Source organism: Triturus cristatus, chromosome 4_2, assembly GCF_964204655.1.
Source record: "Triturus cristatus chromosome 4_2, aTriCri1.1, whole genome shotgun sequence".
NCBI classification, from domain to species: Eukaryota; Metazoa; Chordata; class Amphibia; order Caudata; family Salamandridae; genus Triturus; species Triturus cristatus.
The window spans coordinates 195,559,005-195,573,100 of record NC_140586.1 but is presented as its reverse complement, the minus strand read 5'-3'; the positions used below and the strand labels follow the sequence as shown (position 1 = coordinate 195,573,100).

Sequence of the window (14,096 nt, the reverse complement as noted above, 5' to 3'; positions counted from 1 at the left end):
CTCCCGAACCTGGTCCTGTAGGTGGTGGATGTCATCCTCGGCGGTGGATATCCGGGACTCGGCTTCTGAAATGCGGGCAGTGGCATTCCGCAGATCCTGTCGGAGAAGAGCAACGTCCACCTTAACCTCTCCCACCATGCCCTCGAGGGAGGCGCGGGAAGAGTTGATGGCCTGTAGGATGGCGGCAAGGTCTGTGGCGGGGGCCGGGGCCGGCACGGCCGCGGAGCCGGGCCCCTTGTCGGAAGTCGTGAATTTGTCCATCCTGGTTTGGGTCGCCCCGGACGCTAGCTTATTGGCTTTGTCTTTACCCATATCTGGGGCGGCCGTCAGTGAATCAGGGCAACAGACGAACGATACCCCAGCAGGATGTCAGCGGGTGCTCGAGCGGACGGGAGCCCAGCAGGGGGGCGGCGGGGGGAACCCGCAGTCGGAAAGGGCCCGGCACCACCAGCCCCCGCGGTCAGTCTCCGATGCGCTCCTCAGCGGGGCAGCGAGTCCGATCCCCCGCCACAGTCGCATCCGTGGGCCTCCCCCAGCGAAGCGAGGTCTAGCAACGCAGCTCACAGTCCCAGGTCGGCGGATCGTTCCTCAAGAGCACCGCAGCCGGGAATCGCCAGGGCCAGCACTCCTGAACATAGCCCACCTCTCCAGGGGGGACACTTCGCCCGTGCGGTCTCTCCGCCACCCCCAGGGGGGGGGCACGGTGTCGCCTGTCGGCTTTCTCGAGCCGGGGCCCCAAACGATGAGGGGGGGGGAGGGGGGGGGAGACAGCAGCGACACCCCCCCGACCGCCGATGTGCGGCCCGAGTCAATGAGGGCCCCTCCACCCCCGGGACCGGCGGCCAGTCTCGGAGCAGCGGGGCCGGGTCAATGCCGTAGCCAGGAGGAGAAGGTATAGAGAAGGAGGGGGGAGCGGGGGTCCGGGTCCTCCCGGCTGCCGACGCACGGCCCGATGGGGGGGGTCTCTCCTCCGCCCCCGACCCCCGCAGCTGCCCCGGTGAAACGGTCCCCCGCCGCCGCACTCACCGCCTATTCTGCCCTCGGGCTCCGCACGGGGGGGGTCCCATCACAGCACTCCAAGGGGCCTCGGGCTGCATCCGCGAAGCAGGACAGCACCCAGCCGGTGTCAACAGCATCCGCGGCAGCCTCGCAGCCGCCGCGTCCTCGTCTCTGGTCGGATCAGGCCTGTGCCCCTCGTGGGCGCCGCGAGCTAGATTAGCTGCCTGCCCGGGTCGTGGCTCCGCAGTCGCCAGCGTCCGACGCCGGCCGGGCTGCGCGTCGTCTAGGCAGGCCCCCGGTGGTCACAGCGTCCCAAGAGCCGGTGTGGGGCAGCAGGACAGCCTCACACACCCCAGCGCCCAGATCGTGGCCGGCCAGGGCAGTCTAGGAGGGGATTAGGCGGATTTGCGGGAACCGGCGTCGGGAGCCTCACGGAAAGGCGTCCATGACAGTCAGGCGCCACCTAGCGCTCCTGCACCTATGCATTTTAATCTTTTTTGTCCAACTTGCCTCAAGTCCTCGACTCAGCCAATTTGCATCCACCCATATTGGGCAGTCTCTGCCTCTCTAACTTACTTTATGCAGACAATTTGGTTCTTCTCAGCCACACATATATCGGTTTACAACGCCTCCTGGACGCGACCGCCACATATTCCAATAGGAAGGGTCTACAGATAAACAAAAAGAAAACCAAAATCCTTGTGGTTCAAACAACTGGGAACAAAAAGCTGACATGGTCTCTACACCAGGAGAAAATAGACGCCACTAGCTGCCACAAGTATTTAAGTGTCCTCTTCAACAGTAACGGAAGGTATTCGAGCCAGTTGGCGGAGATAAAAAAGAAAGGTTATCCTAACCCTAACATACGGTTGCGATGCTCTGAAAGGGTGGGATAGCCGGTCATTGGATAGAATAGTCGCAAAAATCTACAGAATGCTTTTTCAGCTCCCTTATCACACATCTCCAGCACAAATTACAATGCAATTCGAAATCTGTAGACAGGCACTGGTTCGTATGGGGTCTTCGCAATAAGCTGCCATAAGCTTAGGGCCTCCAAAGAAGGCACTCTGGCTCATAATTTATGGATCAATCTGAACACAAATCGCAGTCCAGCGGGACATCAATATTTGACCCAAGCCCTCAGTACACTTGGCTTGACTCCATCTTGGGACCTACACGTCAGCCAACCAGAATTTAAGAGGTTAGCAAAAATTAGTACAAACTGACTTTCTTCAATAGAAGATAGGGGCTGCCTCTCTGCACGGAACCACAATTGGATGACCCTTCGCACTTACAAACAATTGAAACCCCGGAGTTACCAAATGAATACCTACTACGAAAGAACTAAGCTACTGTTTATAAAGCTAAAAATGGGGGTCATCACCCTATCCTGTCACCTCCCAAAATGGGAAAGAGAATGCGCACAGGAAATGTGTCGGCTCTGTAGCCAACACAAGGAGGACATAGCACATGTATTGTGCCTGTGCCCCACCCTCTTAGAGGACAGAAGAGCTCTGCTATGAAGGGGTTGGATTGCGAAAGACATAAGATCCTGTAGAGGAGCGGTCCTGGCCTGTTTGATCCCTCGAACACCACTCTGAACTGTGCATTTGGTAGATTTAGGGATCGCTTCTCCAAGAAGTTAGAGGAGGTGAGATGTGAACGGGACAGACCTGTTCACTGACACTGTTGCTTCAGCTACTGTCCAACAGACATGCCTCAGACCGTCACATAATGTAATAGGAGATTATCTGTCCAAATCATACTCTCCACACAACTTCTCCCCCTTTCTTTAGGAAAGATGCCAAACCCTCTTTTCCTAAATGAGCACAATCTACACAGCACCCTGGTCTTAGCAGGATGTAATAGAGGCTTTTATGATACAATGACGTTCTTCTTTTTAATTCCTAACTGTTGAAAGCCAGTATCTAGTGAATTTTGAGATTTTATGATTTAATGATGTTTTTAACTCTTAATGTTAAAGTTAGCATTTAATGAATTACATTTTGTCTCTGTATAATGTTGCAAAGGTTTCCCAATAAAGAAGTCTTCTTTTACATCAAAAACCAGCGCTGGCAGTGGAACGTATTGTGGGCTCGACAAAGTGGCCTTTGCAGCTATAGTTGTTGAACTTTCTTTACGAGCTGCCCTGAAGTAATTTCGACTTGGGGTCAATATTTGGTCCAGCTCATGTTGTCAGAACTGTTTTTGGCCTCCAGGTTGATCCAACTAAAGAGATATCAATTTACTTTTTAGATTAAAAAAATATGAAAAATCCAGAGTTACTTAATGAAGGCATCTTGTCAAGGGCTGCTGGTTTCACTGTTTTTCGATGGCTAAGGTAACTGTGAAAACGTTCTTGTGGTGAGCCCGGGACCTGCCCCGTGGACGAAAATCCTCCCCATTAATATCCAAGATTACTCTCCGAGTCCTTCACATGCGAATGTCCAGCTTCAGTGTTGGTCCAAGAAACAATACGTTCTTGTAAGCTGTTTCTTCCCAATTCTACATGCAATTCTGGACCCAATGGCAGAAAAGAAGATAGCATTTATTGTGTGAGGTGAGTGTGGCTATAAGTCAGTGTCCTAACCGCCACATTGTTTGACACATAAATACGCTATTCTGAGTCCAACCGCTTGAATCAAGCACAGCAGGTGGTTGTATAATTTAATACTGTTGCATAAAGCAGAGCTATGTCTTAACAAATATCCATAGTTATCATAAATCTCCGTAAGTTAAGAGGTCCCCTGGGAAACACATATTTCTGGGTTCAGACAGTCAAGCCATATATCCACACACAATGTTGTACAGTTTTTCTAGCTTCAGACCGCATACTCAGGGATACATAGATGTTGAAGGCTCAGAAAACAGAACAAACTCTCAGGGTGAACCTATCTGAGGCTCAGAGACCAGTGGTCTTTCGTTCCTGTTCAGAACATTGAAAAGGAAGTCACACAGAAATATCCCAAAGGTGCACTGAGCTTACAGAATTAGTAAGCATGGCTAACTTGGGTGAAGCAAATTTTACAGGCTCAGACAAAACAACTATCTAACAATGTACACAGATTTCACAAGATCAGAAAGCAGAACTACCGCTCAGGGCACAGAGAACGTACAGGATGATATGGCAGAACTAGCCCTTGGGATGCTGAAATGTTATAGGATCAAACAGCAGAGTTTGCCTTCAATGTATGTAGCTTGACCAGGCTCAGCCCTGTACCAAACCAAGGTCAGCCGATTGCCACATTTCGATGGGGGCTGGTCTCACCTCTTTCAGACTTGACTTGAACCCCTGCACAAGGTTACTCCATTGGGCTGCCCTAGTAGTTCGGTTTTCTATGCTTGCAAACATCCCATCACTAGCTCTAAAAAGAGAAAAACAGAGTTCATCAGCATGCCTACCTTCACAAAGGAAACAGAAAAACAGGGAATAGTGTGGCTGCAGTTGTGCAGGAGTGCTGAAGAACATGTGATTGAGGTAATCACTCAGTTGCACTGAAGGACATGTGACTGAGGTAATCACTTAGTTGCACTGAAGAACATGTGAGTGATGTAATCATGCAGTAGTGCTGAAGAACATCATGTGAATGAGGTAATTGTGCAGCAGTGCAGAGGAACGTGTGCTTGAGGTAATCATACATTAGCGCTGAAGAACATCATGTGATTCAGGCAATCATGAAGTAGTATGTAAGAATGTGTTGTAAGCAAGGTAATCATGCAGCAGCACTGAAGAATGTAATTGAGGTAATCATTCAGTAGTGCTGGAGAACATGTGATTCATGTAGTCGCGCTGAAGAGTATGTTTTGGTTGAGGTAACCATGCAGTATCACTGAATAACATGCGAGTTAGGTAATCACACAGCAGCACTAAAGAGCAGTTTGTGAGTAAGGTAAAATCACACCGCAGCTCTGAAGAGCAGTTTGTGAGTAAGGTAATCAATCACACCGCAGCACTGAAGAGCAGTTTGTGAGTAAGGTATTCACACAGCAGCACTGAAGAGCAGTTTGTGAGTAAGGTAATCACGCAGCACTACTGAAGAGCAGTTTGTGAGTAAGGTAATCACACAGCAGCACTGAATACCAGCTTGTGAGTAAGGTAATCACACAGCACTACTGAAGAGCAGTTTGTGAATAAGGTAATCACACAGCAGCACTGAAGAGCAGTTTGTGAGTAAGACAACCACACAGCAGCACTGAAGAGCAGTGTGTGAGTAAGGCAATCACACAGCACTACTGAACAGCAGTTTGTGAGTAAGACAACCACACAGCAGCACTGAAGAGCAGTTTGTGAGTAAGGTATTCACACAGCAGCACTGAAGAGCAGTTTGTGAGTAAGGTAATCACGCAGCACTACTGAAGAGCAGTTTGTGAGTAAGGTAATCACACAGCAGCACTGAATACCAGCTTGTGAGTAAGGTAATCACACAGCACTACTGAAGAGCAGTTTGTGAATAAGGTAATCACACAGCAGCACTGAAGAGCAGTTTGTGAGTAAGACAACCACACAGCAGCACTGAAGAGCAGTGTGTGAGTAAGGTAATCACACAGCACTACTGAACAGCAGTTTGTCAGTAAGGTCATCACACAGCACTACTGAGGAGCAGTTTGTGAATAAGGTAATCACACAGCAGCACTGAAGAGCAGTTTGTGAGTAAGGTTATCACACAGCACTACTGAAGAGCAGTTTGTGAATGAGGTAATCACACAGCAGCACTGAAGAGCAGTTTGTGTGTGAGTAAGACAACCACACAGCAGCACTGAAGAGCAGTTTGTGAGTGAGGTAATCACACAGCTCTATGAAGAGCAGTGTGTGAGTAAGGTAATCACACAGCACTGCTAAAGAGCAATTTGTGAGTAAGGTAATCACGCAGCACTACTGAAGAGCAGTTTGTGGGTAAGGTAATCATGCAGCAGCACTGAAGAGCAGTTTGTGAGTAAGGTAATCACGCAGCAGCACTGAAGAGCAGTTTTTGAGTAAGGTAATCACACAGCAGCACTGGAGAGCAGTTTGTGAGTAAGGTAATCACACAGCACTACTGAAGAGCAGTTTGTGAGTAAGGTAATCACACAGCAGCACTGAAGAGCAGTTTGTGAGTAAGGTAATCACACATCACTACTGAAGAGCAGTTTGTGAATAAGGTAATCACACAGCAGCACTGAAGAGCAGTTTGTCACTAAGGTAATCACACAGCAGCACTGAAGAGCAGTTTGTGAGTAAGGTAATCACACAGCAGCACTGAAGACCAGCTTGTGAGTAAGGTAATCACACAGCACTACTGAACAGCAGTTTGTCAGTAAGGTCATCACACAGCACTACTGAGGAGCAGTTTGTGAATAAGGTAATCACACAGCAGCACTGAAGAGCAGTTTGTGAGTAAGGTTATCACACAGCACTACTGAAGAGCAGTTTGTGAATGAGGTAATCACACAGCAGCACTGAAGAGCAGTTTGTGTGTGAGTAAGACAACCACACAGCAGCACTGAAGAGCAGTTTGTGAGTGAGGTAATCACACAGCTCTATGAAGAGCAGTGTGTGAGTAAGGTAATCACACAGCACTGCTAAAGAGCAATTTGTGAGTAAGGTAATCACGCAGCACTACTGAAGAGCAGTTTGTGGGTAAGGTAATCATGCAGCAGCACTGAAGAGCAGTTTGTGAGTAAGGTAATCACGCAGCAGCACTGAAGAGCAGTTTTTGAGTAAGGTAATCACACAGCAGCACTGGAGAGCAGTTTGTGAGTAAGGTAATCACACAGCACTACTGAAGAGCAGTTTGTGAGTAAGGTAATCACACATCACTACTGAAGAGCAGTTTGTGAGTAAGGTAATCACACATCACTACTGAAGAGCAGTTTGTGAGTAAGGTAATCACACATCACTACTGAAGAGCAGTTTTTGAGTAAGGTAATCACACAGCAGCACTGGAGAGCAGTTTGTGAGTAATGTAATCACGCAGCAGAACTGAAGAGCAGTTTGTGAGTAAGGTAATCACACAGCAGCACTGAAGAGCAGTTTGTGAGTAAGGTAATCACACATCACTACTGAAGAGCAGTTTGGGAGTAAGCTAATCATGCAGCAGCGCTGAAGAACATGTGTTTGAGGTAATCATGCTGTAGGCTGAAGGCCATATATTTGCAATAGGGCTGAAGAACATCATGTGAATGAGGTAATCATGCAGTAACACTGAGGAGCAGGTTGTGAAAGAGTTCATTTTACAGGAGCGCTGAAGAGCAGGTGGGAAGGAGTTAATTTTGCAGGAGCACCGAAGAACAAGTGGTGAAGAGTTAAGCATGAAAGAAAGCTGAGGGGCAGCTGGTGATAAGAGGTGAACGTGTAGGAGAGCCAAAGAGGAACTGGCAATGGAGGAAAGTTTGTAGGAGAGCTAAAGAGCAGGTGGTAATGGCAGTGAATGTGCAGGAGTGATGAAGGGCAGAAGCTCGGAGTTCCTGGGAACAGAGAGCAGGGAGACGGAGATGTCGAAACCCGCTGAAGCTGCTGAAACGCTACGGTAAAGCTCACGGCCCCCCGCCCGGCTCCAATCTTGGCTTCGTCACCGGGCCCCAGTACCAGGCTCCCATAACGGGAGGGGCAGTTTGGCGCAGTTTGGCTTAGATTGGGCCACAATTACATCTGGCTGCAGGAGCGGCAGTTGAGGTTTGCTGAGTGTGTTTGCACCCCCGGTTCTCACCTGAACTTGTTGCCGGCCGGGTTCTTTCAACAACGGTAACGTAAGGGGACAGGGACTGGCAGTGTCCTCCAACGGCGACCATCCGAGCCAGTGTTGTGGCCAGTGTTGCAGTGAGCAACTGACGTCACTGCGCATACCTGCAATTGCCTTGGCTTCATGAACGCAAAGAGAGGGAGAGACGCTACTCCTTGCTGTTACTTGCCGTCCCCTGTTCTTCTGTCTCACACTGACTGCACGTCAAGGCGGGTAGAGACCCACGCTGCTTTTTGCGACTCTGCAGCTACAGCTGAAAGCAGAGAGAAAGAGCAGAGCTGCTCTGAGCAGCACTTCCCTGGACCCCCTGGTTCAGGGCATCTCTCCTCCACCGCTTCCCCTTAGGCAGCCCAGTGAGTTATAATAACTAGCAGTGAGTGCTGCTAGTGCCTGCAAGTGCGGCTGTAGGTGCTGTGGGGCTGAATCTTTCAAGAGAGCATGAGGAGCCTGTGAACAAAGTAGAGCCGTTGTGGGGGAGAAGAGAACTTGACTCCCTGTCTATCACGTTGTCGAGCTAACGCTCTAGAGCCAACGCCATCGCTAGTGACCCATAACAATCGATCATAATGGAATATTTTTTAATATTTTGTAATGCCATCCAGGTGCTTGCGCTCAAACACAAACGCACCAGTAGAAATATCTACAGGACTGTCAGGTCCATTTGCAGGTTCAGCAAGTCGCTCTACGGACCATCTCAGTTCCCTTAAACTCCCAAAAACTATCCAGCGAAGGAGAAATAGGGATCACCTCTCACATTTGAAAAATTACCCATCGGTGATGTCAATGTTCACAAAGGGCGTAAGGTGTTCCAACGTGGTAAGGTGGCGAAGTAGGCCCAGGAAGTCCAGGAGATGGAGACCCATGTAAAATCGAAGAATGAGGAGGGTGTTCAGTCCGCTATTTCTGAGGTTAAAGCGGCCCCTTATCCCACCGTAATTATTCACCATCAGAACAAAGGTGAAAACACCCAGCTGCCTACATTTACACAGTTATGTGGTGGAACTGTTTTACAAGCAGAAGTGGAGGGCAGTAAGATGGAAACGGATTTAGCTGAGGGCAGACTAGAAATCTTTCCGAGTGACAATTTGGACAGAAAGGAATCATCACCACTATCACCATTGGCAGGGTTGGTATCCTCTAACCACTCCAAGAAGTATAGTCAAATTTAACTCTGGTCCTTCCTTCTCTGAGGAATTCGTGTGAGCAGGAGCTGCAGGTGCAACAGTTTACTGACGGTGGCCCAGCAATGGTGAGAATGGCGGACTATACTTTACCGGACATTGCTATACCACTGGAAAAAAATAAAGTCTTAATGGTGCATTTGAGTAAAACCAGTACCAAGGATCTGGACCTGGAATTGAGAACGTCCCCTGTTTTATTAGCTAGTCACTCGCATATGCCCGCCCTGTATAGTAGTACCCCCACTAGTTTTTAAATGTTCATTCACTAGTAATGCCCGATATGGGGTCAACAGCAGCTGTTTTGGATAAGGGGGCATTTAATATCTTGACCTCAGGCGAGAATATTCGGGGGGGGGGGGCACCTCAGATTTTTTATGCATTGGAGAGAATCCTTTTATCAATTATATCTTTGTTAGAAAAAAGTATGGTAAATTCAGCTCATATATTGGAAGTCCTTTCTCCTATTTTAATGGGAATCCAAGATCTTAATCCGGTTAATCAAGCAACAAATAAATTAACAAAGGACCCTGATGCAGTTTGTCGCTCATGCCAGACATGTAATGGGGTGTCTAAAAGGGGAAGTAAGATAGAAGAGAAGGAAGTGAAGGAGGATTCTATAGTTGTATTGTCCAGAGGTAGTCCCCTGGTAAGTATATCCACAGTTAAACATAATCGAGAAAATTCTCAGTCTACTAGTCAAGGAGGAAAGCCAAATCTCAATTTAAAAGAAACCCCGGTTACTTCCCCATTACGGGTATATCCTATCTTTAAAAAAAGTATCTCAAACAACTCATGCATGGCAGGTCCCTTGATTAAATTACAGTTAACTGAAGAGACTGCTAATACTTTAGTCACTGCCCCTTTAGGGGAGGTCGCCCCACCGAGAGAAAGTAACACCCGACATAATCGGAGGGGAAAGAAGTAGAATAGGATGCGACGCCTCCCTAATTGGAAACAGAAAAAAATGCGGTTCCCTTCCGTAATTGAGGAGTTTAATAGAACAAAATCACCATCAAATAGGAAGGATCCAGAGCCCTTGGGGCAATCTATTGTAAAATGTTGGTCATAATGCAGGGCAAGGTAACGGTAATCAGCCGACTTGCTCCAACTCGGCGCTGATTAAACAACAAAGCCAACAGGGTCAGGAAGAAAGGGGGACTCTTAAAGTCAATATGGGTGACATTGCGAATCAGAGTTTCTCCCGTAACATAATTTTAGCTAATTATGAAACAAGTAGTGACCCTACACTAGGAAAAGTAGTGACAAATTCATACGCCTCAGTGTTAGAACAGGGTTTGGTTAGTGGAGGTGCCCCTCTTCCTTCTGGTGGACGGGATACTTTCCCAGCACGGTTAGATCCCGGCCAAAGGAGGTTGGGGAGGGGGACTTAACCTCAGTCTGTAGTAGTAAGAGGGTTGGGTTAGAGAGGGGTTCGGTTTTGGGGCCCTTTGGTAAAAGGACCATAGGGCATATAGGGCCAGGTGTCGGGCAGGTGAACAGGACTTTGCTCTTTGTTTCCTTGTTCGACACTGACTCGATGTTACTGAATAGAAGCACCCTTCTTTAGTTGCTATCAGAAATAGAGGACTTGCAACCAGTAACAAGCAATGACCTTGAGTTGGTCTATTTAGACCTGAGGAGTGCTCCTCCAAGTACTAGAGTTACATTCACGTCAGGGATAGCCTCAATGTTAGTATTAACTAATTTAGATTCCTTTAGGAAGAGAGGAATAGCTCAGGAAAGATCCATCAGGTGCCAGGTAGTGGGCACTCCACTCCCATGGGTCCTATAATCCCTATAAATCCTAAAGATATTGAAATAACAATAGGGAGAAATCTAGGAAATAGAGAATTTAATATTATAGGTCCCCAAGGTCAAAGACCCAGTAGTCCCATTGTGGAGGACGAGATGGCCCAGTAGAGCTGGGTGGCTGGTACCCTGAATGGCTTGAAAGAAACTACAAAAATGACCTTATTGCGGGGGTAGCCAGTTGGGTAGAATCCTATCCTGGAATTTGGCGGGTGTAGGAAAAACTAATTGTAAGCTCAAATCATTATTAGAATATGACCCTAAAATAATTTGCCTCCAGGAAACGTGGAAGGTTGGGGATTTTCAGTTTGAGAATTTTTATGTATATTGTTGTGCAGCAAAATCTTCTATAAAAGGGCATGCTAGTGGCGGTTTAGCTATTCTACTTAGCTGAACCATGAGATGGAATCCACTGATTTACATTCATCCCTCACAGTGTTGTATGGGTGTGAAGTTGAGGATAGGGGAAGACAGATCGGGGAAAGCTGCTTTTCTTCTTTTGGTGAACGTATATATTCCCCAGGGAGAGCATCCAACTCACTGGTTGATTCAATCTGTACTTATGTGCAAAGGATAAGTAGCACTGAAGAATGTACGCAGATTTTGATGGTGGGTGATTTTAATACCAAAATATCCAACTGTGCGGTCATGTCTTTTTCAAACTCCGAATTAGAGGAAGTATGGTCCATTCCAGGTTCTTTGCTGCCGGATGATTTAAGATCAGATAAACGAGGCCAGTTACTACTGCATAATTTGAGAATGTTCGACCTAGTAATGTTAAATGGCAGATTTCCAGAGGATTCCCCAGCTTCTTATACTTATCGGGGCCCATATGGCCACTCATTAATTGATTATATGGCGGTATCTTATCAACTCATTAGTGTATGTACACAATTTAGGGTATTTCCAACAAGCATGAGTGATCATAGAATTATGGCTGTTAATGTCAATATAGAAATTGAGAAGCCTGATCTCTGGAATTAAAGGGACGAAAAGGTCTTATATAAATGCAATAATGGACGCACTTGTTGGTCAAATAATTTGGTGCCCAGCTTTAAGAGAGTCTTTGAAAATATTGCTTTTATTTGTACCCAAGAAACCCCCATTGACAGGTTTGAGAGAATCTTTGTTGCAATTAGATCTTTTGGAAGAAAATAGCAAGCTCACAGTTTTGCAAATCAAAAAATTGAATTGGGAAATTAATGCTTTAATTAGAGAACAATTTAGGCTGTCTACAATACCAAGGCAAACGGAAATTAACAGACTGAAACAGGTACGAAAAGGAAAATGGCATCGGAACGAAGAAAGGTCGAAGACTCAAATTGGGTCAAACTTCGAGACGTTGCTCAATCTGGTGACACTAGGAAATATTGGGCGCTGATAGCAACATTTTGCGATGGGAGAGAGAAGTCAAAGCCCATTTTGATTCCAGAAGCAGAATGGTCTGCGTATATTTCACAGCTGTATGCTTTAAATCCTACAGTTGGATGGAATCAAGATGTTGGCTCTGCACTGTCCGTGGGGAGCGAATACGGAGCACCTACATGCCTTGAAATAGAGGGTTACATTAAAGGGGCAAGATACTCTAGTGCAATTGGCCCAGATGATGTTCCAATAGCCATAATAAAGCAGGATGCCGAAGCGTGGGCGAAATGTTTACATCCACTGTTTGTCCATTGTTATACTCATGGTGTCATTCCACAATCCTGAAAGGGAAGTATAATTGTTCCACTGTATAAAAAGGGTCCTAATAATTTTCCTTCCAGTTTTAGACAGATCTCTTTCCTGTATGCGACTGGCAAATTATTTGCGGGGAGCATCCTCACCCATCTGCAAGATTGGGCATTTGGAAATTATTTAATTCCAGTAGAACAAACAGGATTTCGCAAAAACAGTGGTACCTTGGATAATATCACCATCTTGCTAACTTTAATTGAAAAATATCCAGTGAGCCGAAGCATGCCTGGTATGCGGTTTTTATAGATTTCTCTACGGCGTTCGACAACGTAGATCGGGGGACGTTGTGGAGAAAACTGGTCGCAATGGGGATACCAGGGAATTTATTACGATTGGTTATTGCACTTCATTCTTCTACTTGGATTCAAGTTTTACTAGGGGGAACACAGGGTCTTTCGAGGAAAATAGAAACTAATAATGGGCTGAAGCAAGGGTGCCTATTGCCCCTCTTCTTTTTTCAATTTATATTAATGATTTACCAAGAAGAGTGGGGCTCAGCAAAGGGGATTCCCCTAAATTAGGAAATTTAAAGCTGAGCTGTCTGTTATATGCAGATGATGCCATAATAATGGACTTAACCCCAATTGGACTTCAAAGACGCCTGGCTGAGTTGATTGGGTATACAGAAGAATACCAATTAAAAATAAATATTTTAAAGAGTAAAGTTATGATTTTTAGTTATCGGGGTTGTAAAATCAGGAAAAACTTGCATTGGTCTTTGGGAAAGGAGAAACTAGAAGTAGTAAAGTCTTATCCGTATTTAGGAAAAATCTTTACTAACAGGTGTTCCGGTAGCAATCATATGGATCATTGTAAAGGCAAGGCAATCTCACAAGCCTTTGCAATCAATCGACTGTATACACACTGCGGGAAAAGACACTTCACACACATTTTATCAGTCTATAAAATAAAGATACCACCAGCATTGAGCTATGCCTGTGAAACAATAGATGCACAAGAGTGGGATAAATTTGAGAAAGTAGAGGGATGGATCTGGACCCAAATATGTGATCTGAACCGCGCTGCGCCTATTGCAGCGATTAGGCTTGAATTCGGGCTACTCTCCACTTATGTGTTAACTATGGCTGCGTGCTTGAGATGGGGCAACGTACTAGTAAACAGCTCCGAAAATATGTTACGGGTTGCTCTATGCAAGGAAATCTTTGTCAGCTTGAAAGATAAGAGTGCTCTTTTTAGGAATCATTTAAAAGCCATCACAATGTTCGGCTTAGATGGGGATAGTACGGCGGTACTCTGTAAACGTGCTTTGAAAGTCGGAATTAGAAAAACAATCTATGGGGTTTCTCGCGAAAGGGATACTAAATTGTGCACAGAGAACAGAAATAATCATTGTATTGTGGGGAGCAGTATTTACAAAAAAAAACAATCATATGTTTTATGGAATCTAAAACATGGAGTTCGTAGAGTTATTCTGTTGCTTAGACTGAATTTACTCCCTTTAAGAATTGTAACAGGAACCTGGGAGGGCATTGCTAGACAGGAAAGACTTTGTCACCTATGTAACTCCTGTATACAAGACTTAAATCATGTTCTATTTGTTTGCCCGACATTGCAACTAATACGTCGCAGATACCTAAGGAATTGTTTTCTAAAGTATAATATCACCACAGCAGAAGCGGCACGGAACTGT

At 46.3% G+C, this 14,096-nt stretch overlaps 1 protein-coding gene across 1 annotated transcript in view; it reads right to left on the bottom strand.

Annotated features, from left to right (window-relative positions):
• The window catches only part of SERHL2 (serine hydrolase like 2), a 155,863-nt gene that overhangs the window by 61,894 nt on the left and 79,873 nt on the right, over positions 1-14,096 (bottom strand). Inside the window, exon 11 of the mRNA XM_085601148.1 lies at positions 4,268-4,364. Coding sequence (XP_085457274.1) covers positions 4,268-4,364 — 97 coding nt within the window. The remainder of the gene's footprint in view (positions 1-4,267; positions 4,365-14,096) is intronic.